This window comes from Zophobas morio, unplaced genomic scaffold (assembly GCF_036711695.1).
Source record: "Zophobas morio isolate AGI-343-1 ecotype UQ-CSIRO unplaced genomic scaffold, CSIRO_AGI_Zmor_V1 ptg000003l, whole genome shotgun sequence".
NCBI lineage: Eukaryota > Metazoa > Arthropoda > Insecta > Coleoptera > Tenebrionidae > Zophobas > Zophobas morio.
In genome coordinates this window covers 331496-356676 of record NW_026972108.1, presented here as the reverse complement: position 1 = coordinate 356676, position 25181 = coordinate 331496, and the positions used below count along the sequence as shown (strand labels likewise).

The following is a 25181-nucleotide window of genomic DNA, read 5'->3' as shown; positions in this document are numbered from 1 at the left end:
AATCGATAAATGTAAAAATTAAAAAAGCGAAAACTCGAATTAATGAAAATCGAAAAACTGAAAAATGAAAAATCGAAAAATTTTAACAATGAAACAGTGAAAAGTTCAAAAATTGAAATTCGAGAAGGATAAGAACTGAAATTTCAAAGATTGAAAAACCGAAAAATTAAAAATTGAAAGATGAAAAATCGCAAAACTGAAAACAGAAAATAATTAAAAACTGTGTAATTTTAAAGTCGAGAAATTGAAAAATCGTAAAATTGGAAATCTAAAATTGAAAAAAAAAGAAATCATCGAAAATTGTAAAACTGAAAAATGGAAAAATTGACAAATCAATAAATGTAAAAATTAAAGAAGCGAAAAATCGAATTAATAAAAAATGAAAAACTGAAAACTCAAAAATCGCTGAATATTTAAAAAAGAAAAATTGAAAATCTACTAAAAATGGAAAAATTTTAAATTTAAACGATTAATGAAAAAAGAATATTTGAAAAATTGGGTAATTGGAAAATCAAAAATTAAACCATCAAAATATTGAATTAGGTAGATATCAGAAATTGAGAAATTGAAAAATTAAAAGTTGGGTAATTTATAAATCGAAAAATTGCAAAAATCAAAAAAAAGTTGAAAGTCATCAAATCCTCAGAACACTATAATTGGAGCATCATAGTCCCCAAATCCCCAGAACACCATAATCCTCAAATCCTCATTTTAGTTTATTTTAATTTTTCGATTTTTAATTTCTCAATTTTTAATTTTTCGATTTGCTATTTTTCAACTTTTATATTTTTTAAATTTTCAATTTGTCAACGTTGCGATGTTTTGTTTCTCAAATTTTAATTTTTGATTTTTCAAATATAGATCAGATATATATTTTAATTTTCGATGCTTCAATTTATTGATTTAGGTTTTTCGTTTCTAATTATTCAATTCTTCGTTGTTTCGACATTTCAGTTTTTCCATTATTTAATTTTTCGTTGTTTTCAATTTTGCCATTTTTCGGTTCTTAATTTTTTAATTTTAGTTTTTCAATTATTCTACTTTCAATTTCTCAAATTCTTAAACTTTTCGATGTTTCATTGTTACAATTATTTCTTTTAATTTTTCATTATTTCGATTATTTCCGGTTTTTGGACAATTTTTCAAATTTTAGTTATTTTAGTTTTTTCTGTTTTCAATTTTGCGATTTTTCGTCTCTCAATTTTTAATTTTCCTGTTTTTCATCTCTCAATTTTTAATTTTTCGGTTCTCCAGTATTTCGATTGTCAATATCTCGAATTTCAATTCTCACACTCTTCGGTGTTTTATTGTTGCAATTTTTCAATTTTTTAATTTGATATTTTTGAATTATTTTGCGATTTTTCTTCCTCAAATTCAAAATTTTCGATTTTTCAGTATTTCGTTCCTTCAGTTTTACGATTTAGCAATTTTTAGACTTTGACATTTTTAATTTTTCGATTTTCTGCTGCTCGAATTTTAATTTTTGAATTTTTCACTGTTTCATTGTCCAAATTTTTCGATTTTTCAGTTTTTCAATTGTTTGATTTGTCAGTTTTTCATTTTTTCTGATTTTGCAATTATTTTTTGGCTATTATTCTCCCGATTTCAGTTCTTAACCTTCAAAATTAAATTGTAAAATGTTGTTTTGATTTTTGATTTTTTTTTTCCAAAAATCTCAAGATGGATTCATAAATCACACATACAAGAATACGTTATTTTATAAAATTTAAATAACATTTATTGTAAGATTGACATCAATTTTTAAGAAGCTAGCTTAATAAAATTTCAACATGGATTCATAGAGTATCTGTCTAATATGTTTTCGCATTCTAGGGGTCATGAAACGTCGAGAAAACATAAAAGTATCCAGTCGCTCGACACGTACAAATCCAAAACCAGAACTACTTTCGTCGCGAGATTTTTAAGATTAAAAATTAAACCTCCGACACTGTCCCTCCCACCAAAATCCTCCCCAAACCAATTCGTTTCCCTATTACCCTTAAATAATAGTTCGAATCGCCATCCACAAAAACCCATGCATTATTCCCACCCCTCCCCCCGGCGCCTCCCCATCGCTGCCACTGCCCCTTGCGCGTTATTTACACGAAATCAATAAATACATATTTCGGCTCGCGGCATTTTTCGCGCTAATTTAAAACCCACCAATAAAAAGTGAGTATTCCTATCAATATGGCGATCGAACACTTCAGAACACAACAAGCCGGGGCACAATACACCCCATTTCCACCCTCGCTCGCCCCTCAGCGATGGCCGAGGACTGCCAGGGGTGCAGGCAGAGGGCGGGAACAGCTCCATCCCTCCCATCGGCGGGGCGGAGCCCATGGTAGCGCTCGACCGGCCGCCGTACACCTACCTACATTTTGTACAGTTGGCAACACTTATCTGATGCCGTGTTGCATGAATACGTACAAATGATGGTTTAATGGAAAATATATGCTTATCTTTGAGGCTTTTGTACGAGTGCGGCACGACACTTTTCGGCTTTGTGTGCGGCACAGGGCTGATTTAATGTCGCGAGGACTGGACGCTTAATTAGCGGGGGTCACGTGCCGGGTCACGAGGGAAACCACGTGACGAGAAGTGATTGGTTGGCACTTTTTGCGGCGAAACGATGGCAACGGGCTGTTGGGTGTGAAGGTAAATTAGAGCGAATTTGGTGCAGGTGTCTATGATCATGTGAACTTTGATAGGTCGACGACGCGGCGGCTTTGACTTTGACATTTGACGTTTCTGGTCTGATTTTACAAAATACCGAATTTAATGACAAGTTGAGTACTTAGTATTTTTAGGTTTAAGTATGGAAATTAATTATTCGATATTAATTAAAATTTATTTATTTTTCCGTTATAGACAGCCGATGGGGTCGTCTTTATTTTTAATTATTAATTAATTCTTTATCGAAAAAAAAAAACAAAAACACACTATGTTGCATTCACGAATGAATTAAATTAAAAAAAAAAAACTGACAAAAAATTATAGTGCAACTTGAGACTTTTATTTTAGAATTCTAGAAGAGTTAACATAACTAAAAAGAGAGAAATGAAGAAACAAATCGAAAAACAAAAAAAGAAATCTATTGAAAAGAGGAAGAGACAACAAGGAAATGATGAAAGGAAAGAAGAAAATCTGCACAACTTTTTACACTGGACAAAATATATTTATTTTTTAGTTTTTTTAATTGTTACCAAATTCTCTTTTAATATAAGTCGTTTATTCATTCATTTACATTTATGTCGCGATTTCTATGTTTTATCTCTTTAACTGGTTCTAAATTACCTACCAAAATATAGTACCAGGTGAATTTAGAATTTAAGAATTAGAGTGTCATAAAATTTGTTACCATTTTATAACCAATTAAATTTTTCACTCACACGCGGTCTATAATTTTTAGGTTTGTGGTATTACCGCTTGGTCCGTCTATAATCTTTTCTCTATCTGTATTTTTCATATTTAATTCTAGTAACATTTCACCTCCCCTAGTCCTTCGGTTGCCCAACCTGGAGCTTGACAGCTATACCCAAATGACAGTTCGGTTTAATTTAAAAATCGTGCATGGTAAGGTCGCTAAACCACCGAAATCCACACAAGCACCACCCAAAAACACCCACCCTCGACCGCCACCCGCGCATCGCCGCCCCCGTCGCCCCAAACCACTCCCCCTAACCCCATCACCGCCAACATAACCTCAATCCACAACATGTTGCAGCCCCGCGATGAGCGTCGAAACGCAATACTTTCCCGACGGAGATAATGAGAAGCGCAAACGCATGTCCACCGGACTCCAAATCAACTGCCCTCACAGCCTTAGACTGGCCATCCAGTCCGCATACGAATTCGGCTACCACTTTGTGGTGACCCAAATCACCCATCCAAACTACGCTAGGGAGCTCCTGAAGGGTAAGCCGCCCCCGTCGATCGGACGCACGGACCGCATTTTACAAAGCTTGGAGTGGAGCCGCTACATAGTCGGTAATAAAGTACTACAATAAATTGTAGTTGTCTCATAAGTGGTTTTAGCGGAACTAACCCCCACGATTAACGTGGACAGCGAAATCGACCACGTGCAGCGGAAAAGCAAAGCGCTGTTCCTGCAGGAGTTGGGGTTTGCGGTGCACCTGGGGGTGCCCGTGGTCAAGATTTGTCTGACTAAGAGACACAATGGGCAGTTGGGGCGTCTGGTTAACGAGAAGTTGGTGCACGGGTTTAATTCGAGTTTCTGGGTGACCGTGCCCATGGTGCACCCGTCGCAATACAGCCCCATTTGCGGCGAGGACGAGAAGGAGGATTCCTGGGAGTGGTGGAACGACTTTAGGACTTATTGTAACTATGATAAGCACGTTGGGGTGGTGCTGGAATTGCCAGAGGTGCGCTACATTCCAACGAAAAGCGAAGTGGATAGGTGGATCGGGGAACCCGTGAGGGCCCTCATCGTCCCGACGTCGTACTTCATTATGAACACTCACGGTAAACCGGTGCTGTCACGACTGCACCAGGAGCTCATCCAGAGATTCTTAAGCATTGACGTTCAGTACATTATTAAAACGGACACCGAAGGCGACTTATCCGTTTATACCAAGTATTTACACTTTTTAGGGAAGAAGTTGTATGTGTCTGACACAAATCTTGAGTTCATTCAAGGCTGTGAAGACTTCCTCCAGAACCCCTTACAACCCCTAACTGAACACTTAGAAACCAACATCTATGAAGTTTTCGAAAAAGACCAAATCAAATACACCACATATCAAAACGCGATCCAGAAAGCCCTAGAAGACGTACCCGCGGATGTCACCATTCCCACGATCATGGTAGTGGGGGCGGGGCGCGGCCCCCTCGTACAAGCTGCCTTAAACGTCTCCTACATCCTCCACAGAAAAGTCAAAGTCTACGCTGTTGAAAAAAACCCCTACGCCATAAACACCCTGATTGACAGAGTTAAACACGAGTGGAGCGACCAAGTCACTCTGATTAACGACGACATGAGAGTGTACGAGCCCCCGGAGAAAGCCGACATTCTGGTGTCCGAGCTCCTGGGGTCCTTCGGCGACAACGAGCTGTCGCCGGAGTGTCTCGACGGGGCCCAACGCTTTCTCAAGAGGAACGGAATCTCCATACCTTGTTCGTACACGTCGTATTTAGCCCCGCTTCAAAGCATCAAGATTTTTAACGAAATTAGAAATAACAGACCCGCGGATAAAACATTGAAAACGTGCTACGAGACTCCGTATGTTATTCATCTGGTTAATTATTACCAGATCGCTCCTGCGCAGGCGCTGTTTAAGTTTGAGCACCCGAACTGGAGTGACGTCATCAACAACGAGAGGTATAAGAAGTTGAGGTTTAATTGTACGCAGACGTGCATTCTGACGGGTTTCGTGGGCTTTTTTGATACGGTTTTGTACAAAGACGTGACGCTGAGTATCCATCCGGAAACGCACACCCATGAGATGGTCAGTTGGTTCCCGATTGTGTTCCCGCTGATGGTGAGTGAGCAGTTTTTACAGATAAGTGTTAGCGTTTTTGTTTGTAGGAACCTCTGAAAGTGAGTGGCGGCTCTGTCATTGAAATCTCCTTCTGGAGGGTGGAAAATCAGGACAAAGTTTGGTATGAGTGGTGTTTGGAGTCGCCCGCCAAAACCTGCATCATGAACCCGGGAGGGAGGTCATATTCCATCAAAAAGCACTAATTACTTGCTATTTTTATATAAATAAATTTTCATTGCAGTTGGAATTGGAAAATTTTGTTACCTGTTTTGCACAAGATTTGTTCAACATAAGTATACCAGTTTTCTTGAGAATATTCTGACATGAGGAGTTCTAAGTCGCGATTTAAGTAAGGCAGAAGCGACTTAAGCTTGTCAGTGTTGTCTCCAAGGCACCAAGCTATGCTAATGTGGAAAGATGGATTTTCATAAAATTTGGGAAGTTTGAAATCTCCTAAACAATTATCCAGACAATGCACCAATTTTAAAAGAGTATCATAGCCAGTTTTAACTTGCAAACCTATAAACGTACGCGTTTTTTCTTCATTGGTGTAAACTTCCAAATGATCCAACATTATAATAAATCTTAAAAAAAAAAAATGAATCACCAAAATTAGTTTACAAACATTAGACATACTTAGTAAAATGTGATAAATTATCCCTTAAGGTGCTAACAAACGAGTCTATCCAATGATACCTCAATATCACAGTCCTAGTGAGACTTAAATGCAAATCTTGGAAACCCTTCAATTCAATATCTTCCAGCAACGCCATACGTGTAACCAGTGACATTAACCTCTGCAGACCTTCGTTACTTTCATCTAAAACAGTCGCAATTCACTATTATACCAATTTTCCATTTCAAATCCAGTACAAGGGATATATGCATAAGTCACCCAATTTCCCCTTTCATGTGCAAAGCTCCTGATGCGCCCATCATGTAAAGACGGATCGTCCACCACTTCTTCTGGGTTGTTTATTATGAAATTCGGGGCCGGTAATCTACAAAATTTGATTCAAAAGATTTGAAAACCTGTACCTTGTTTACAAACTTTGTCACACGTTTTATTCTTATGTCTTCATTTTCTTCATCTCTGTGCAGTCTCTTGGTTGAAAAACACCTGCTGGGGGCCTCTTCGTCGGAACTGTTGCCTTCGTAATCAGCCAGGAGGGCTAGGGCCCCTTTGTTGGACATTATTTCGGGTTTTAAATTCAAATAGGTTAGGAAATCTTACCTAAAATGACATTTGACAGTGAAACTGCGATGAGTAGGTTGCTTGCATTACACGAGTGTAAGAAGGGTTGCATAACCCATAGTTGTTTGAAATTTTTACAAGAATGGTTTAAAAACAAATTGTACGATATACGAGGGGTGTTCAAAAGACTACACTACAAAAGATCGAAAATTCATGATATTTTTTGGTGCAACAGAATGCAGAAGTTCGATTCTGAAAGAGTCGACGAAAATTTTCAACTGAGATTAAAAATTGATCTATCAAATGTAAAGTTTTATAGCCAAAACATGTAACATCTTAGAAAATACATCACGAAATTAGTTTTCAAAAATTTTTGGACATCGTTGTATTGATTTTTTGATACGTTTTTGGTATTTTTTTTTTAATTTTGAAAGATTCTAAAATTCACGAAAAATGTGTTTGATAGTTCAAAATTTTCGGAAAAACAAAAAACTTTAATCTCGACATAACCAAGATTGATTGGTTTTCACTCCGATGAAAATTTTCACCAAGGATTAAAAATTTATCTAGCTAGCATTTTTGGAAAATTCTTCAAAATTTCGACACAATAAAATCTTCAAAATTAACCACAAGGTGCTCCCGAGATTGTTTTAAACTACTTCAAAAATAAACCACAAGAAGTCCCCGAGATTCTCTTAACCTTCTTCAAAAACCAGACACAAGGAGTTCCCGAGATTCTTTCAAACTATGTACTTCAAAAATAAACCAAAAGGAATCCCCGAGATTTTTTCAATCTACTTCAAAAACAAAACAAAAGGGATTCCTAAGATTCTATCAAATTACTTCAAAAACTAGACACAACGCGTCCCCGAGATTCTTTAAACTACTTCAAAAACCAGATACAAGTGACAAGTGGTCCCCAAGGTTCTTTGAATTTAAAAAAAAGAAAAATTTTAAAACAAATCTTGAAAATCTTCAAAGAAAAATCTTCGGAGATTCAAAAAAATTAAAAAATTGAACAATCTTGCAAAACCTTCAAGAAATTTAAAAAGAAAGAATCTTGAAAAATTTTCAAAAAAAGGAAAATTTTAAAACAAATCTTGAAAATCTTCAAAGAAAAGTCTTCGAAGAGTCAAAAATCTTGAAAAAAAAAATAAAAAATTGAACAATCTTAAAAAATCTGCAAGAAATTTAAAAAGAAAGAATCTTGAAAAATTTTCAAACAAAAAAGGAAAAATTTTGAAACAAATCTTGAAATCTTCAAAGAAGTCTTCGGAGATTCAAAAACCTTGAAAAAAAAATAAAAAATTGAACAATCTTAAAAAATCTTCAAGAAATTTAAAAAGAAAGAATCTTGAAAAATTTTCAAACAAAAAAAGAAAAATTTTAAAATAAATCTTGAAAATCTTCAAAGAAGTCTTCGGAGATTAAAAAATCTTGAAAAAAAATAAAAAATTGAACAATCTAAAAATATCTTCAAGAAATTTAAAAAGAAAGAATCTTGAAAAATTTTCAAACAAAAAAGGAAAAATTTTAAAACAAATCTTGAAAATCTTCAAAGAAGTCTTCGGAGATTAAAAAATCTTGAAAAAAAATAAAAAATTGAACAATCTAAAAATATCTTCAAGAAACTTAAAAAGAAAGAATCTTGAAAAATATAAAAAAAAAAGAAAATGTTAAAGAAAACTTGAAAAATAAAAAAATTAGGCAAGTACGAAGAACCTCAGAAAACTTAAAAATCTTGAAAAACTTCAACACTCTTGAAAAAATAAAAAAAACCTTTAAAAAATCTTGAACAATCTCTCAAACTAGTTCAAAAACAATACACAGAAAAATCCCCGAGATTCTTTCAAACTAGTTCAAAAACCGTACACAAGGAATCCCCGAGATTCTTTAAATTAATTCAAAAACAAACTCATGTGACCTTCGAGATTCTTAAAATTTAAAAAAAATATTGAAAAAATCTTGAAAATCTTAAAACAATTCTGTAAAAAATCTTGAAGATTTTTACAGAATTGTTTAGGATTGAAAGAAAATGGCTGACACTAATACAGTGAAGTTTAGGATTGAAAGAAAATGGCTGACACTAATACAGTGCAGAAAGCAGCTCTTATTAATTTCAATTGTACTACGTGTAAAAGACCAGTAATTAAGAAAAAAGTGATATGTGTTAATTGTAAAGCTACGTTTCATCAAAGTTGTGCACAAAGAACAAATTGCTGTTCCAAGAAATCAACAATTGCGTATCATGAAAACGAAAGTTTCGCTGACGACGGCGACGATGACATTGAAGAAAATGTGACCTCACAAGATATTCTTACGAATTTTCAATGGGAAAACATGAAACTCAAAGCAACTATTGCAGAAATGTCAACAACAATAGAATTGCTTAAAGAACAACTACACTTCTCAAGAACTGAAGTTGATACTCTTACGAAACAACTTAAGCAAGTTAAAAATACTTCGATACTTGGTAAATATGCATCTGTCGACATGGTAAATGAACGCTTCCATCAAATTATTAACGAAATTCACCAAATTAAAATCGACCTATATAATAAAACTGCGAATTCAATCGTGAGCGTTGAAAAACCTCAGTGTGCGATTGATAAAAGACTTATTTCTACAGGTACTGCTGCTGATTATAAGAAAACAAAAAATGCACAGCTGATGCACGATAAACAGCTGCAAATCATGAATGAAATTATCTATCTGAATGAAGATGACAACAAAACTCAACATGACGCAGACGATGATGTCTTCCAGGATGGTTTTAAACTGGTGACTCATAAAAAACGTGGCAATAAGAATGAGAAACAACTTAACTCTGATAGCAGCCCCAAAGGAAAACCTTCTCTTAACGAGAAAAGGAGATCTAAACCAATAGTTGGCAGTGGTGTTTCGTCAAGTGGGAATACCTTAGTTGGTGTTCCAAAGCGCAATAAAACTTCTAGCTTTCATATAAGCCGCCTTCTTCCTGGTACAACCGTTGAAGATGTAGTTGCATTTTTTGCATCAACGTCATCAGAGATAAACTGCGAGAAAATGAGCTCTAAACATCCAGAAGTATACTCGTCTTTTAAAATCACCGTCCCAAACTCATTAACTGAATCTGTAATGGATCCAAACTTTTGGCCTTCTGGAGTAACTGTCAATAAATTTTTTTGGAAGCGCACGAATCAAAACCAAGTGGCCTAGCTATTACTCACCTGAACGCAAGATCCTTGTGTAACAAATTTCACAAGTTCAAAGACATAGTACTCCAACATGATTATTCCCTCATAGGCGTCAGTGAAACATGGTTTCCACCGGATGTTCCAGACGATACTTTTAGCTTGCCAGGCTACAACATCATTCGCAAGGATCGTGCCACAGTAGGTGGAGGTGTTGCTTTATATGTTAAGTCTTTTCTTAAATTTGAAATTTTAAAGTTTTGTTCGGATGAAATTTCTGATAGCTCTATTGAATACTTATTAATTAAACTTAAGATAAACTCACAAGAGATTGCCGTAGGTACATTTTACAGACCACCTGATATTAATTTTAACAATCTAAATTTGCTAGGAGATATTATAAATTTTTTGACTCTTAAAAAACTTGATTTTATATTTATTGGTGACTTCAATGTTGATTTGCTTGTTGATTCTCCTGGTAGCAAATTTCTAAAATCTTTGTTATTTGAACTTGATTGTAACCAATTAATTAATGATCCCACACGGATTACCAAGGATAGCGAATCTCTCTTAGATCTAATTATTGTTAGTTCAAATGTTGAAATTATTAAGTCTTGGGTATCTGATCTTGCACTAGCCGACCACAACAATATTCATTGTATAGTAGATTTTAATAATTATAACGAGATAACTAATCATAAAATTACTAGAAGTTTTAAAAATTTGGACATAAATGAATTTTCCAAGGATGCTGAGAGAATTAACTGGAATCAAATATATATGTTGCCAGACTTAGATGAAAAAGTTAAATATTTTAACGAATGCATTTTAAGTATTTTTAACGTACATGCTCCATTAAGAATCTGTTGTCATAAAACTAAAAGATCTCATCAACCATGGTATACTCACAATCTTAGAAAACTGAGAATCCTAAAAAGGAAAGCTTGGAATCATTTTTGTAGGACAAAGCTTGAACAACATAAAAGGTACTATTGTGAATTAAGAAATTTTTATAATATTGCACTAGAGCAAGAAAAACGTGGTTTTATGACATACAACTTTACACAGAATTGTAAAAATAATCCAAGAAAATTTTGGGCAACTTTACGGAACTCTAATATAATAGCAAGTAAAAATAATGAAACCATACCTCCTGAACTAGCTAATGCTGACCAGATAAACAACTATTTTATAAATTCTGTTCCTGCGGTCACTACAACATCTAGCTTTCGTGATTACATTAACCGTACAAATTTTTCTAATGACAGTAATTTTGTATTTTCACCTGTGGGAGTAGAGAAAATTGAAGAAGCAATACTGAAATTAAAACCTTCTATTATGGGATATGACGGTATTTCTGGTAGGATGTTGAGGATTGCTTTGCCATTTGTTAGTGCCCCCTTGACACACATCATTAACCTCAGTTTTGAAAATGGTTATGTTCCCAAATTATGGAAAACTTCATGCGTAACTCCCATACCAAAAAAGAATAAATTTACATCTCTGAATGACATGAGGCCCATTAGCATTCAGCCTGTTGCTTTGATGATTGCTGAGTCTGTTATTTATCAGCAGCTTAGTGAATTTATTAATTCCAAAAACACCATACCACCGGTTCAATCAGGTTTTCGTAAATGTCATAGTACCGCTACTGCACTTGTGTCGTTAACAGATCATATAATTAGCAATATAGATTTAGGAAATTTAACTTCTGTAACGTTATTAGACTTAACCAAAGCGTTCGACTCATTGAACATAGACTGTTTATTAGAAAAGCTCTACTATTATGGTATCTGTAATCCAAACTTTGATTGGTTCAGAAGCTATTTATACAATCGTAAACAAGTCTGTCGTTTAAATACAACTGAAGGTCAAGTTTTTTCTAGTGAGCGCAGAGTTAGCAATGGGGTTCCTCAAGGCTCCAAATTAGGCCCTCTACTTTTTTCCGTTTTTATATCTGACATCGTTTATATGCCAAAGTTTTGTAAAATTCATCTATACGCCGACGATATTCAATTATTTTTAAGTTTCCCTCCCTGTGAAGTATTACGTGCTCAAGAACAGATCAATCATGACTTAAACGAGATTTACAAATGGACATCATCAAATTCATTATTGATTAACACAAAAAAGTGTCACAATATCTTGTTTGGCACATCACATAAACTTTCAGGCGTCAGTCTTCAAATTACTATTAATAATGAAAAAATAGAGTACGTAGACAAGGTTAGAAATCTTGGGGTTATATTCGATTCTGAATTAACATTTTCCTCTCATGTGTCTCATATCTGTAGAGAGTGTTACTTAAAATTTAGGCAACTTATTCCTCTAAAACATATTTTAAATGAAAAAACTAAACTTTTGCTTATGAATTCGTTGATTTTATCACGCCTCAATTATTGCGATCAATTGTATGGTCCTTGCCTTACTATAAATGACAAAGCAAAGCTTCAAAAAATTCAAAACAACTGCATTAGATTTATTACAAATGTTCCTTTTGGTGATCATATTACTCCATATTTGAGATCTTTTGGTTTACTTAAAATGAACGAACAACGTTGTATTCATTACAGTTGTTTTCTTAACAGTGTCTTAAAGGAACATGCACCAGTTTATCTTTACGATAAAATATTGAAAAGAAGTCAAGTTCATTCCAGAAAATTACGATTTGTCGATGCACAACTTGATATACCTTCGCATAAAATGTCAATGTTTAAAACTTCATTTTCTTACTTGGCTAGTTACGTTTTCAATAAGTGCCCTGAGTTAGCATGTGGGTACTCTAATTTTAATCTTAAAAACAAAATAAATAAACAAATTTTGACCAATAATTTCAACATTGACACAATAAAATTTTAATGTGTTTCTTTTTTCTCGTCTTTTTTTATTTTGTATACTCTTGTTTGTATTTACGGGTTTGGTTCTTAGAAATGTATCAGCGTTGAGCTGTAGCCGAACCTTTTGTTCTCACATTGTCTCTTTTGTAGAACAATAAACGCTTTTATTATTATTATTATTATTGAAGATCAAAAAATTGAAGAATCTTCAAGAAATTTAAAAAGGAAGAATCTTGAAAAAAGCGAGAAAATTTTGAAAATTTTTCAAAGAAGCTTCAAAAAAATGGAAGAATCTTTAAAAACCTTGAAAGATCTTCAAAAAACTTGAAAAAATCAAAAACAAAAGGGGAAATCTTTAATTGGAAATCTTTAAGACCCGATTTGATCAATTGAATTTTTGATTGCAATTAAATTTTTAACACGGTTAAATGTGTGATTAACTTAATCCCAGTTAAAATATCGTATAAACTGGCTCTATCTAAAAAACGGAAATATTTTGAAAAAAATTCAAGAAAAAAGAAAATGTTAAAAAAAAATCTTGAAAATTAAAAGTGTTTAAAAAACTCAAGAAAGTACGAAAAACCTTACAAAAATTAAAAATCTTGAAAAACTTCAAAACCCTCGAAAAAATAAAAAAAATTTTTAAAAATCTTGAACAATCTCTTTAAATTACTTCAAAAACAAGACTCATGTGATCCTGAGATTCTTAAAATTTAAACAAAAGAAAAATTTTGAAAAATCTTGAAAATCCTAAAACAAATCTGTAAAAAATCTTGAAAATCTTTAGAAATTAAAAAAAACCGATTAATCTTCAAAAAAATTCGAAAAAAATTGAAAAGTGTTCAGAAAATTTAAATTACTTGAGGAATCTTGAAAAAAGTGAGAAAATCTTGAAAAACTTTCAAGAAAATCTTAAAAAAAAATTGAACAATCTTGAAAAATTTTCAATAAATTTAAAAAGAAATAATTTTGAAAAGAAAATGTTAAAAAAAAACTTGAAAATTAAAAAACTTGAAAAACTTCAAAACTTTTGAAAAAATAAAAAAATCTTTAAAAAATCTTGAACAATCTCTTGAAACTGCTTCAAAAACAATACACAGAAAAATCCCCGAAATTCTTTCAAACTAGTTCAAAAACCGTACACAAGAAATCCCCGAGATTCTTTAAATTACTTCAAAAACAAGACTCATGTGATCCTCGAAATTCTTAAAATTTAAAAAAATAGGAAAAATTTTGGAAAAATTTTGAAAATCTTAAAACAAATCTGTAAAAAATCTTGAAAATTTTTAAAAATTCAAAAAAATTAATAATTTAAAAAAAATAAAAAAATTGAAGAATCTTCAAGAAATTTAAAAAGAAAGAAGCTCGTTAAATGTGTGATTAACTTTAATCCCAGTTAAAATATTGTATAAACTGACTCCATCTCAAAAACGGAAATATCTTGAAAAAAATCTTCAAAAAAAATCAAGAAAAAAGAAAATGTTAAAAAAATCTTGAAAATTAAAAAAAGCGTTTAAAAAACTCAAGAAAGCATGAAAAACCTTACAAAAATTAAAAATCTTGAAAAACTTCAAAACCCTTGAAAAATTAAAAAATCTTTAAAAAATCTTGAACAATCTCTTTAAACTACATCAAAAACAAGACTCATGTGATCGTGAGAATTTAAACAAAAGACAAATTTTGAAAAATCTTGAAAATCGTAAAATAAATCTGTAAAAAATCTTGAAAATCTTTAGAAATTAAAAAAAAACGCATAATCTTCAAAAAAATTCAAAAAATTGAAAAATCTTCAGAAAATTTAAACTACTTGAGGATTCTTGAAAAAAGCGAGAAAATCTTGAAAAACTTTCAAGAAAATCTTAAAAAAAATGGAAGAATCTTGAAAAGAAAATGTTAAAAAAAAATTGAAAATTAAAAAACTTAGGAAAATATGAAAAACTTTAGAAAACTTAAAAATTTGAAAAACTTCAAAACTTTTGAAAAAATAAAAAATCTTGAACAATCTCTTGAAACTGCTTCAAAAACAATACACAGAAGAATTCCCGAAGTTCTTTCAAAGTAGTTCAAAAACCGTACACAAGGAATCCCCTAAATTCTTTAAATTACTTCAAAAACAAGACTCAGGTGATCCTCGAGATTCTTAAAATTTAAAAATATATGAAAAATTCTGAAAAAATCTTACAAATCTTAAAACAAATCTGTAAAAAATCTTGGAGATTTTTAAAAATTCAAAAAAAGTAATAATTTTCAAAAAAAAATAAAAAATTGAAGAATCCTCAAGAAATTTAAAAAGGAAGAATCTCGTTAAATGTGTGATTAACTTAATCCCAGTTAAAATATTGTATAAACTGGCTCTATCGAAAAAACGGAAATATCTTGAAAAAATCTTCAAAAAATTCAAGAAAAAAGAAAATGTTAAAAAAATCTTGAAAATTAGAAAAGTGTTTAAAAAACTCAACAAACTATGAAAAACCTTACAAAAATTAAAAATCTTGAAAAACTTCAAAACCCTTGAAAAAATAAAAAAATCTTGAACAATCTCTTTAAATTACTTCAAAAACAAGACTCATGTAATCCCTGAGATTCTTAAAATTTATACAAAAAAAATTTTGAAAAATCTTGAAAATCCAAAATACATCTGTAAAAATTTTGAAAATCTTTAGAAATAAAAAAATTAATCTCCAAAAAAGTTGGAAAAATTGAAAAATCGTCAGAAAATTTAAACTACTTGAGGAATCTTGAAAAAAGCGAGAAAATCTTGAAAAACTTTCAAAAAATCTTTTAAAAAAATTGAAGAATCTTTAAAAGTTTTGAAAGATCCTCAAAAAACTTCAAAAATCAAAAACAACAGGGGAAATCTTTGAAAACAAGCAACAGAAGCTCAGAACCCCTTACGACCTCTAACTGAACACTTAGAAACCAACATCTATGAAGTTTTCGAAAAAGACCAAATCAAATACACCACATATCAAAACGCGATCCAGAAAGCCCTAGAAGACGTACCCGCGGATGTCACCATTCCCACGATCATGGTAGTGGGGGCGGGGCGCGGCCCCCTTGTACAAGCTGCCTTAAACGTCTCCTACATCCTCCACAGAAAAGTCAAAGTCTACGCTGTTGAAAAAAACCCCTACGCTATAAACACCCTAATTGACAGAGTCAAACACGAGTGGAGCGACCAAGTCACTCTGATTAACGACGACATGAGAGTGTACGAGCCCCCGGAGAAAGCCGACATTCTGGTGTCCGAGCTCCTGGGGTCCTTCGGCGACAACGAACTGTCGCCGGAGTGTCTCGACGGGGCCCAACGCTTTCTCAAGAGGAACGGAATCTCCATACCTTGTTCGTACACGTCGTATTTAGCCCCGCTTCAAAGCATCAAGATTTTTAACGAAATTAGAAATAACAGACCCGCGGATAAAACACTGAAGACGTGCTACGAGACTCCGTATGTTATTCATCTGGTTAATTACTACCAGATCGCTCCTGCGCAGGCGCTGTTTAAGTTTGAGCACCCGAACTGGAGTGACGTCATCAACAATGAGAGGTATAAGAAGTTGAGGTTTAATTGCACGCAGACGTGCATTCTGACGGGTTTCGTGGGCTTTTTTGATACGGTTTTGTACAAAGACGTGACGCTGAGTATCCATCCGGAAACGCACACCCATGAGATGGTCAGTTGGTTCCCGATTGTGTTCCCGCTGATGGTGAGTGAGCAGTTTTTACAGATAAGTGTTAGCGTTTTTGTTTGTAGGAACCTCTGAAAGTGAGTGGCGGCTCTGTCATTGAAATCTCCTTCTGGAGGGTGGAAAATCAGGACAAAGTTTGGTATGAGTGGTGTTTGGAGTCGCCCGCCAAAACCTGCATCATGAACCCGGGAGGGAGGTCATATTCCATCAAAAAGCACTAATTACTTGCTATTTTTATATAAATAAATTTTCATTGCAGTTGGAATTGGAAAATTTTGTTACCTGTTTTGCACAAGATTTGTTCAACATAAGTATACCAGTTTTCTTGAGAATATTCTGACATGAGGAGTTCTAAGTCGCGATTTAAGTAAGGCAGAAGCGACTTAAGCTTGTCAGTGTTGTCTCCAAGGCACCAAGCTATGCTAATGTGGAAAGATGGATTTTCATAAAATTTGGGAAGTTTGAAATCTCCTAAACAATTATCCAGACAATGCACCAATTTTAAAAGAGTATCATAGCCAGTTTTAACTTGCAAACCTATAAACGTACGCGTTTTTTCTTCATTGGTGTAAACTTCCAAATGATCCAACATTATAATAAATCTTAAAAAAAAAAAAGAATCACATAAAGTAATTTACAAGCGTTAGACATACTTAGTAAAATGTGATAAATTATCCCTTAAGGTACTAACAAACGAGTCTATCCAATGATACCTCAATATCACAGTCCTAGTGAGACTTAAATGTAAATCTTGGAAGCACTTCAACTCAATATCTTCCGGCACCGCCACACTTGTAACCAATGACATTAACCTCTGCAGACCTTCATTATTTTCATCTAAAACAGTCGCAATTCACTGTTATACCAATATTCCATTTCAAATCCAGTACAAGGAATATATGCATAAGTCACCCAATTTCCCCTTTCATGTGCAAAACTCCTGATGCGCCCATCATGTAAAGACGGATCGTCCACCACTTCTTCTGGGTTGTTTATTATGAAAATCGGGGCCGGTAATCTACAAAATTTGATTCAAAAGATTTGAAAACCTGTACCTTGTTTACAAACTTTGTCACACGTTTTATTCTTATTTCTTCATTTTCTTCATCTCTGTGCAGTCTCTTGGTTGAAAAACACCTGCTGGGGGCCTCTTCGTCGGAACTGTTGCCTTCGTAATCAGCCAGGAGGGCTAGGGCCCCTTTGTTGGACATTATTTCGGGTTTTAAATTCAAATAGGTTAGGAAATCTTACCTAAAATGACATTTGACAGTGAAACTACGATAAGCAGGTTGCTTGCATTACACGAGTGTAAGAAGGGTTGCATAACACATAGTTGTTTGAAATTTGTACAAGAATGGTTTAAAACAAATTGTAGTATTTACGAGGGGTATTCAAACGACTACACTACAAAAAATCGAAAATTCATGATATTTTTTGGTGCAACAGAATGCAGAAGTTCGATTCTGAAAGAGTCGACGAAAATTTTCAACTGAGATTAAAAATTGATCTATCAAATGTAAAGTTTTATAGCTAAAACATGTAACATCTTAGAAAATATATCACGAAATTAGTTTTCAAAAATTTTTGGACATCGTTGTATTGATTTTTTGATACGTTTTTGGTATTTTTTTTTTAATTTTGAAAGATTCTAAAATTCACGAAAAATGTGTTTGATAATCCAAAATTTTCGGAAAAACAAAAAACTTTAATCTCGACATAACCAAGATTGATTGGTTTTTACTCTGATGAAAATTTTCACCAAGGATTAAAAATTTATCTATTTTTTGGAAAATTCTTGAAAAATTTCGACACAATAAAATCTTCAAAATTAACCACAAGGTGCTCCCGAGATTGTTTTAAACTACTTCAAAAATAAACCACAAGAAGCCCCCGAGATTCTCTTAACCTACTTCAAAAACCAGACACAAGGAGTTCCCGAGATTCTTTCAAACTATGTACTTCAAAAATAAACCAAAAGGAATCCCCGAGATTTTTTCAATCTACTTCAAAAACAAAACAAAAGGGATTCCTAAGATTCTATCAAATTACTTCAAAAACTAGACACAACGCGTCCCCGAGATTCTTTAAACTACTTCAAAAACCAGATACAAGTGACAAGTGGTCCCCAAGGTTCTTTGAATTCAAAAAAAAGAAAAATTTTAAAACAAATCTTGAAAATCTTCAAAGAAAAATCTTCGGAGATTCAAAAAAATTAAAAAATTGAACAATCTTGCAAAACCTTCAAGAAATTTAAAAAGAAAGAATCTTGAAAAATTTTCAAAAAAAGGAAAATTTTAAAACAAATCTTGAAAATCTTCAAAGAAAAGTCTTCGAAGAGTCAAAAATCTTGAAAAAAAAAATTAAAAATTGAACAATCTTAAAAAATCTTCAAGAAATTTAAAAAGAAAGAATCTTGAAAAATTTTCAAACAAAAAAGGAAAAATTTTGAAACAAATCTTGAAATCTTCAAAGAAGTCTTCGGAGATTCAAAAACCTTGAAAAAAAATAAAAAATTGAACAATCTTAAAAAATCTTCAAGAAATTTAAAAACAAAGAATCTTGAAAAATTTTCAAACAAAAAGGAAAAATTTTAAAACAAATCTTGAAAATCTTCAAAGAAGTCTTCGGAGATTAAAAAATCTTGAAAAAAAATAAAAAATTGAACAATCTAAAAATATCTTCAAGAAACTTAAAAAGAAAGAATCTTGAAAAATATAAAAAAAAAGAAAATGTTAAAGAAAACTTGAAAAATAAAAAAATTAGGCAAGTATGAAGAACCTCAGAAAACTTAAAAATCTTGAAAAACTTCAACACTCTTGAAAAAATAAAAAATCTTTAAAAAATCTTGAACAATCTCTCAAACTGGTTCAAAAACAATACACAGAAAAATCCCCGAGATTCTTTCAAACTAGTTCAAAAACCGTACACAAGGAATCCCCGAGATTCTTTAAATTAATTCAAAAACAAACTCATGTGACCTTCGAGATTCTTAAAATTTAAAAAAAATATTGAAAAAATCTTGAAAATCTTAAAACAATTCTGTAAAAAATCTTGAAGATCAAAAAATTGAAGAATCTTCAAGAAATTTAAAAAGGAAGAATCTTGAAAAAAGCGAGAAAATTTTGAAAATTTTTCAAAGAAGCTTCAAAAAAATGGAAGAATCTTTAAAAACCTTGAAAGATCTTCAAAAAACTTGAAAAAATCAAAAACAAAAGGGGAAATCTTTAATTGGAAATCTTTAAGACCCGATTTGATCAATTAAATTTTTGATTGCAATTAAATTTTTAACACGGTTAAATGTGTGATTAACTTAATCCCAGTTAAAATATCGTATAAACTGGCTCTATCTAAAAAACGGAAATATTTTGAAAAAAATTCAAGAAAGTACGAAAAACCTTACAAAAATTAAAAATCTTGAAAAACTTCAAAACCCTCGAAAAAATAAAAAAAAATCTTTAAAAAATCTTGAACAATCTCTTTAAATTACTTCAAAAACAAGACTCATGTGATCCTGAGATTCTTACAATTTAAACAAAAGAAAAATTTTGAAAAATCTTGAAAATTTGATAGATAGTTCGTTTGAGAAAAGCCTGTGAGCTACGTAGTCATTATTGCATTTTGTTCTCCGAAATTTGTTCCAAAGGGCTTTCTTTTTTGATAATTCTAAAACAAATCTGTAAAAAATCTTGAAAATCTTTAGAAATTAAAAAAAAACGAATAATCTTCAAAAAAATTCGAAAAAAATTGAAAAGTGTTCAGAAAATTTAAATTACTTGAGGAATCTTGAAAAAAGTGAGAAAATCTTGAAAAACTTTCAAGAAAATCTTAAAAAAAATTGAACAATCTTGAAAAATTTTCAATAAATTTAAAAAGAAATAATTTTGAAAAGAAAATGTTAAAAAAAAACTTGAAAATTAAAAAACTTGAAAAACTTCAAAACTTTTGAAAAAATAAAAAAATCTTTAAAAAATCTTGAACAATCTCTTGAAACTGCTTCAAAAACAATACACAGAAAAATCCCCGAAATTCTTTCAAACTAGTTCAAAAACCGTACACAAGAAATCCCCGAGATTCTTTAAATTACTTCAAAAACAAGACTCATGTGATCCTCGAAATTCTTAAAATTTAAAACAATAGGAAAAATTTTGGAAAAATTTTGAAAATCTTAAAACAAATCTGTAAAAAATCTTGAAAATTTTTAAAAATTCAAAAAAATTAATAATTTAAAAAAAAATAAAAAAATTGAAGAATCTTCAAGAAATTTAAAAAGAAAGAAGCTTGTTAAATGTGTGATTAACTTTAATCCCAGTTAAAATATTGTATAAACTGACTCCATCTCAAAAACGGAAATATCTTGAAAAAAATCTTCAAAAAAAATCAAGAAAAAGAAAATGTTAAAAAAATCTTGAAAATTAAAAAAAAGCGTTTAAAAAACTCAAGAAAGCATGAAAAACCTTACATAAATTAAAAATCTTGAAAAACTTCAAAACCCTTGAAAAATTAAAAAATCTTTAAAAAATCTTGAACAATCTCTTTAAATTACATCAAAAACAAGACTCATGTGATCGTGAGAATTTAAACAAAAGACAAATTTTGAAAAATCTTGAAAATCGTAAAATAAATCTGTAAAAAATCTTGAAAATCTTTAGAAATTAAAAAAAAACGCATAATCTTCAAAAAAATTCAAAAAATTGAAAAATCTTCAGAAAATTTAAACTATTTGAGGAATCTTGAAAAAAGCGAGAAAATCTTGAAAAACTTTCAAGAAAATCTTAAAAAAAAATGGAAGAATCTTGAAAAGAAAATGTTAAAAAAAAATTGAAAATTAAAAAACTTAGGAAAATATGAAAAACTTTAGAAAACTTAAAAATTTTAAAAAATAAAAAATCTTGAACAATCTCTTGAAACTGCTTCAAAAACAATACACAGAAGAATTCCCGAAGTTCTTTCAAACTAGTTCAAAAACCGTACACAAGGAATCCCCTAAATTCTTTAAATTTCTTCAAAAACAAGACTCAGGTGATCCTCGAGATTCTTAAAATTTAAAAATATATGAAAAATTCTGAAAAAATCTTACAAATCTTAAAACAAATCTGTAAAAAATCTTGGAGATTTTTAAAAATTCAAAAAAAGTAATAATTTTCAAAAAAAAAAACAAAAAATTGAAGAATCCTCAAGAAATTTAAAAAGGAAGAATCTCGTTAAATGTGTGATTAACTTAATCCCAGTTAAAATATTGTATAAACTGGCTCTATCTAAAAAACGGAAATATCTTGAAAAAATCTTCAAAAAATTCAAGAAAAAAGAAAATGTTAAAAAAATCTTGAAAATTAGAAAAGTGTTTAAAAAACTCAACAAACTATGAAAAACCTTACAAAAATTAAAAATCTTGAAAAACTTCAAAACCCTTGAAAAAATAAAAAAATCTTGAACAATCTCTTTAAATTAGTTCAAAAACAAGACTCATGTAATCCCTGAGATTCTTAAAATTTATACAAAAAAAATTTTGAAAAATCTTGAAAATCCAAAATACATCTGTAAAAATTTTGAAAATCTTTAGAAATAAAAAAATTAATCTCCAAAAAAGTTCGAAAAATTGAAAAATCGTCAGAAAATTTAAACTGCTTGAGGAATCTTGAAAAAAGCGAGAAAATCTTGAAAAACTTTCAAAAAATCTTTTAAAAAAATTGAAGAATCTTTAAAAGTTTTGAAAGATCCTCAAAAAACTTCAAAAATCAAAAACAACAGGGGAAATCTTTGAAAACAAGCAACAGAAGCTCAGAACCCCTTACAACCTCTAACTGAACACTTAGAAACCAACATCTATGAAGTTTTCGAAAAAGACCAAATCAAATACACCACATATCAAAACGCGATCCAGAAAGCCCTAGAAGACGTACCCGCGGATGTCACCATTCCCACGATCATGGTAGTGGGGGCGGGGCGCGGCCCCCTCGTACAAGCTGCCTTAAACGTCTCCTACATCCTCCACAGAAAAGTCAAAGTCTACGCTGTTGAAAAAAACCCCTACGCCATAAACACCCTGATTGACAGAGTTAAACACGAGTGGAGCGACCAAGTCACTCTGATTAACGACGACATGAGAGTGTACGAGCCCCCGGAGAAAGCCGACATTCTGGTGTCCGAGCTCCTGGGGTCCTTCGGCGACAACGAGCTGTCGCCGGAGTGTCTCGACGGGGCCCAACGCTTTCTCAAGAGGAACGGAATCTCCATACCTTGTTCGTACACGTCGTATTTAGCCCCGCTTCAAAGCATCAAGATTTTTAACGAAATTAGAAATAACAGACCCGCGGATAAAACACTGAAGACGTGCTACGAGACTCCGTATGTTATTCATCTGGTTAACTACTACCAGATCGCTCCTGCGCAGGCGCTGTTTAAGTTTGAGCACCCGAACTGGAGTGACGTCATCAACAATGAGAGGTATAAGAAGTTGAGGTTTAATTGTACGCAGACGTGCATTCTGACGGGTTTCGTGGGCTTTTTTGATACGGTTTTGTACAAAGACGTGACGCTGAGTATCCATCCGGAAACGCACACCCATGAGATGGTCAGTTGGTTCCCGATTGTGTTCCCGTTGATGGTGAGTGGACAGTTTTTACAGATAAGTGTTATCGTTTTTGTTTGTAGGAACCTCTGAAAGTGAGTGGCGGCTCTGTCATTGAAATCTCCTTCTGGAGGGTGGAAAATCAGGACAAAGTTTGGTATGAGTGGTGTTTGGAGTCGCCCGCCAAAACGTGCATCATGAACCCGGGAGGGAGGTCATATTCCATCAAAAAGCACTAATTACTTACTATTTTTATATAAATAAATTTTCATTGCAGTTGGAATTGGAAAATTTTGTTACCTGTTTTGCACAAGATTTGTTCAACATAAGTATACCAGTTTTCTTGAGAATATTCTGACATGAGGAGTTCTAAGTCGCGATTTAAGTAAGGCAGAAGCGACTTAAGCTTTTCTGTGTTGTCTCCAAGGCACCACGCTATGCTAATGTGGAAAGATGGATTTTCATAAAATTTGGGTAGTTTGAACTCTCCTAAACAATTATCCAAACAATGCACTAATTTTAAAAGAGCATCATAGCCAGTTTTAACTTGCAAACCTATAAACGTACGCGTTTTTTCTTCATTGGTGTAAACTTCCAAATGATCCAACATTATAATAAATCTTAAAAAAAAAACAAATCACCAAAATTAATTTAAAAACGGTAGACATACTTAGTAAAATGCGATAAATTATCCCTTAAGGTGCTAACAAACGAGTCTATCCAATGATACCTCAATATCACAGTCCTAGTGAGACTTAAATGTAAATCTTGGAAGCACTTCAACTCAATATCTTCCGGCACCGCCACACTTGTAACCAGTGACATTAACCTCTGCAGACCTTCGTTACTTTCATCTAAAACAGTCGCAATTCACTATTATACCAATTTTCCATTTCAAATCCAGTACAAGGGATATATGCATAAGTCACCCAATTTCCCCTTTCATGTGCAAAGCTCCTGATGCGCCCATCATGTAAAGACGGATCGTCCACCACTTCCTCTGGGTTGTTTATTATGAAATTTGGGGCCGGTAATCTACGAAATTTGGTTTAAAAGATTTGAAAACCTCCCCTTTGTTTACAAACTTTGTCACACGTTTTATTCTTATTTCTTCATTTTCTTCATCTCTGTGCAGTCTCTTGGTTGAAAAACACCTGCTGGGGGCCTCTTCGTCGGAACTGTTGCCTTCGTAATCAGCCAGGAGGGCTAGGGCCCCTTTGTTGGACATTATTTCGGGTTTTAAATTTAACGAGGTTAGGAAATCTTACTTAAAATGACATTTGACAGCGAAACTGAGATAAGCAGGTTGCTTGCATTACACGACTGTAAGAAGGGTTGCATAACACATAGTTGTTTGAAATGTGTACAAGAATGGTTTAAAACAAATTGTAGTATGTACGAGAGGTATTCAAAAGACTACACTACAAAAAATCTAAAATTCATGATATTTTTTGGTGCAACAGAATGCAGAAGTTCGATTCTGAAAGAGTCGACGAAAATTTTCAACTGAGATTAAAAATTGATCTATCAAATGTAAAGTTTTATAGCTAAAACATGTAACGTCTTAAAAAATATGTATTCTACAATTTGACACCAATTTCCGGTCGATTAATCCAATTTTAAGCACTTTTTTGGAAAATTTTTGGAAAATTTGTATTCACTTTTCGGCTTAATTGGACTAGATATCGTGACGGCGTTTTCAGAATCGTAACTAGCGGAAGATTATCTACAATTTGACACCAATTTTCGGTCGATTAAACCAATTTTACCCACTTTCTTGGAAAATTTTTGGAAATTTTGAATTCACTTTTCGGCTTTATTGGACCAGATATCGTAACGGCGTTTTCAGAATCGTAACTAGCGGAAGATTATCTACAATTTAACACCAATTTCCCGTCGATTAACCCAATTTTAACCACTTTTTTGGAAAATTTTTGGTAAATTTGAATTCACTTTGCGTGTTTATTGGACCAGATATCGGGACGGCGATTTCAGAATCGTAACTAGCGGAAGATTATCTACAATTTGATACCAATTTTCGGTCGATTAACCCAATTTTAACCACTTTTTTGGAAAATTTTAGGAAATTTTGAATTCACTTTGCGTGTTTATTGGACCAGATATCTTGACGTCGTTTTCAGAATCGTAACTAGCGGAAGATTGTCTACAATTTGACACCAATTTTCGGTCGAATAAACCAATTTTAACCACTTTTTTG

At 32.5% G+C, this 25181-nt stretch overlaps 5 protein-coding genes across 10 annotated transcripts; 3 read left to right on the top strand and 2 right to left on the bottom strand.

The window, feature by feature from the left end:
- Positions 1-3499: 3499 nt before the first annotated feature.
- Positions 3500-5748, top strand: LOC135133296 (protein arginine N-methyltransferase 5-like). Its single transcript, XM_064061655.1, has 4 exons — positions 3500-3576; positions 3728-3990; positions 4039-5501; positions 5549-5748. The coding sequence occupies exons 2-4, from the start codon at positions 3735-3737 to the stop codon at positions 5702-5704; spliced, it is 1875 nt and encodes a 624-aa protein (XP_063917725.1). The 5' UTR covers positions 3500-3576; positions 3728-3734; the 3' UTR covers positions 5705-5748.
- Positions 5734-6274, bottom strand: LOC135133068 (U6 snRNA phosphodiesterase 1-like). Its single transcript, XM_064061325.1, has 2 exons — positions 6138-6274; positions 5734-6085 (listed from the first exon to the last, which is right to left on the bottom strand). The coding sequence occupies exons 1-2, from the start codon at positions 6272-6274 to the stop codon at positions 5734-5736; spliced, it is 489 nt and encodes a 162-aa protein (XP_063917395.1).
- Positions 6275-6575: 301 nt separating this feature from the next.
- Positions 6576-24364, bottom strand: LOC135133306 (uncharacterized). Of its 6 annotated transcripts, none has more exons than XM_064061683.1 (10): positions 24049-24364; positions 23871-23998; positions 23634-23817; positions 23264-23583; positions 17464-17593; positions 17286-17413; positions 17049-17217; positions 16678-16997; positions 9906-10039; positions 6576-6735 (listed from the first exon to the last, which is right to left on the bottom strand). In XM_064061683.1, the coding sequence occupies exons 1-10, from the start codon at positions 24189-24191 to the stop codon at positions 6661-6663; spliced, it is 1731 nt and encodes a 576-aa protein (XP_063917753.1). In that variant the 5' UTR covers positions 24192-24364; the 3' UTR covers positions 6576-6660. The 6 variants fall into 6 exon arrangements, with proteins under 6 accessions (XP_063917753.1, XP_063917737.1, XP_063917761.1 ...); XM_064061667.1 differs by having other exon boundaries at positions 17049-17232; positions 24049-24363; XM_064061691.1 differs by having other exon boundaries at positions 17049-17232; positions 23694-23817; positions 24049-24363.
- On the top strand, positions 11382-16660 carry LOC135133031 (protein arginine N-methyltransferase 5-like). The gene is made up of 4 exons (XM_064061263.1): positions 11382-11499; positions 11542-11664; positions 15578-16413; positions 16461-16660. Exons 1-4 carry the CDS (start codon positions 11382-11384, stop codon positions 16614-16616), a joined length of 1233 nt encoding a protein of 410 aa, XP_063917333.1. The 3' UTR covers positions 16617-16660.
- Positions 17652-23246, top strand: LOC135133021 (protein arginine N-methyltransferase 5-like). Its single transcript, XM_064061254.1, has 3 exons — positions 17652-17703; positions 22164-22999; positions 23047-23246. The coding sequence occupies exons 1-3, from the start codon at positions 17652-17654 to the stop codon at positions 23200-23202; spliced, it is 1044 nt and encodes a 347-aa protein (XP_063917324.1). The 3' UTR covers positions 23203-23246.
- Positions 24365-25181: the final 817 nt, after the last annotated feature.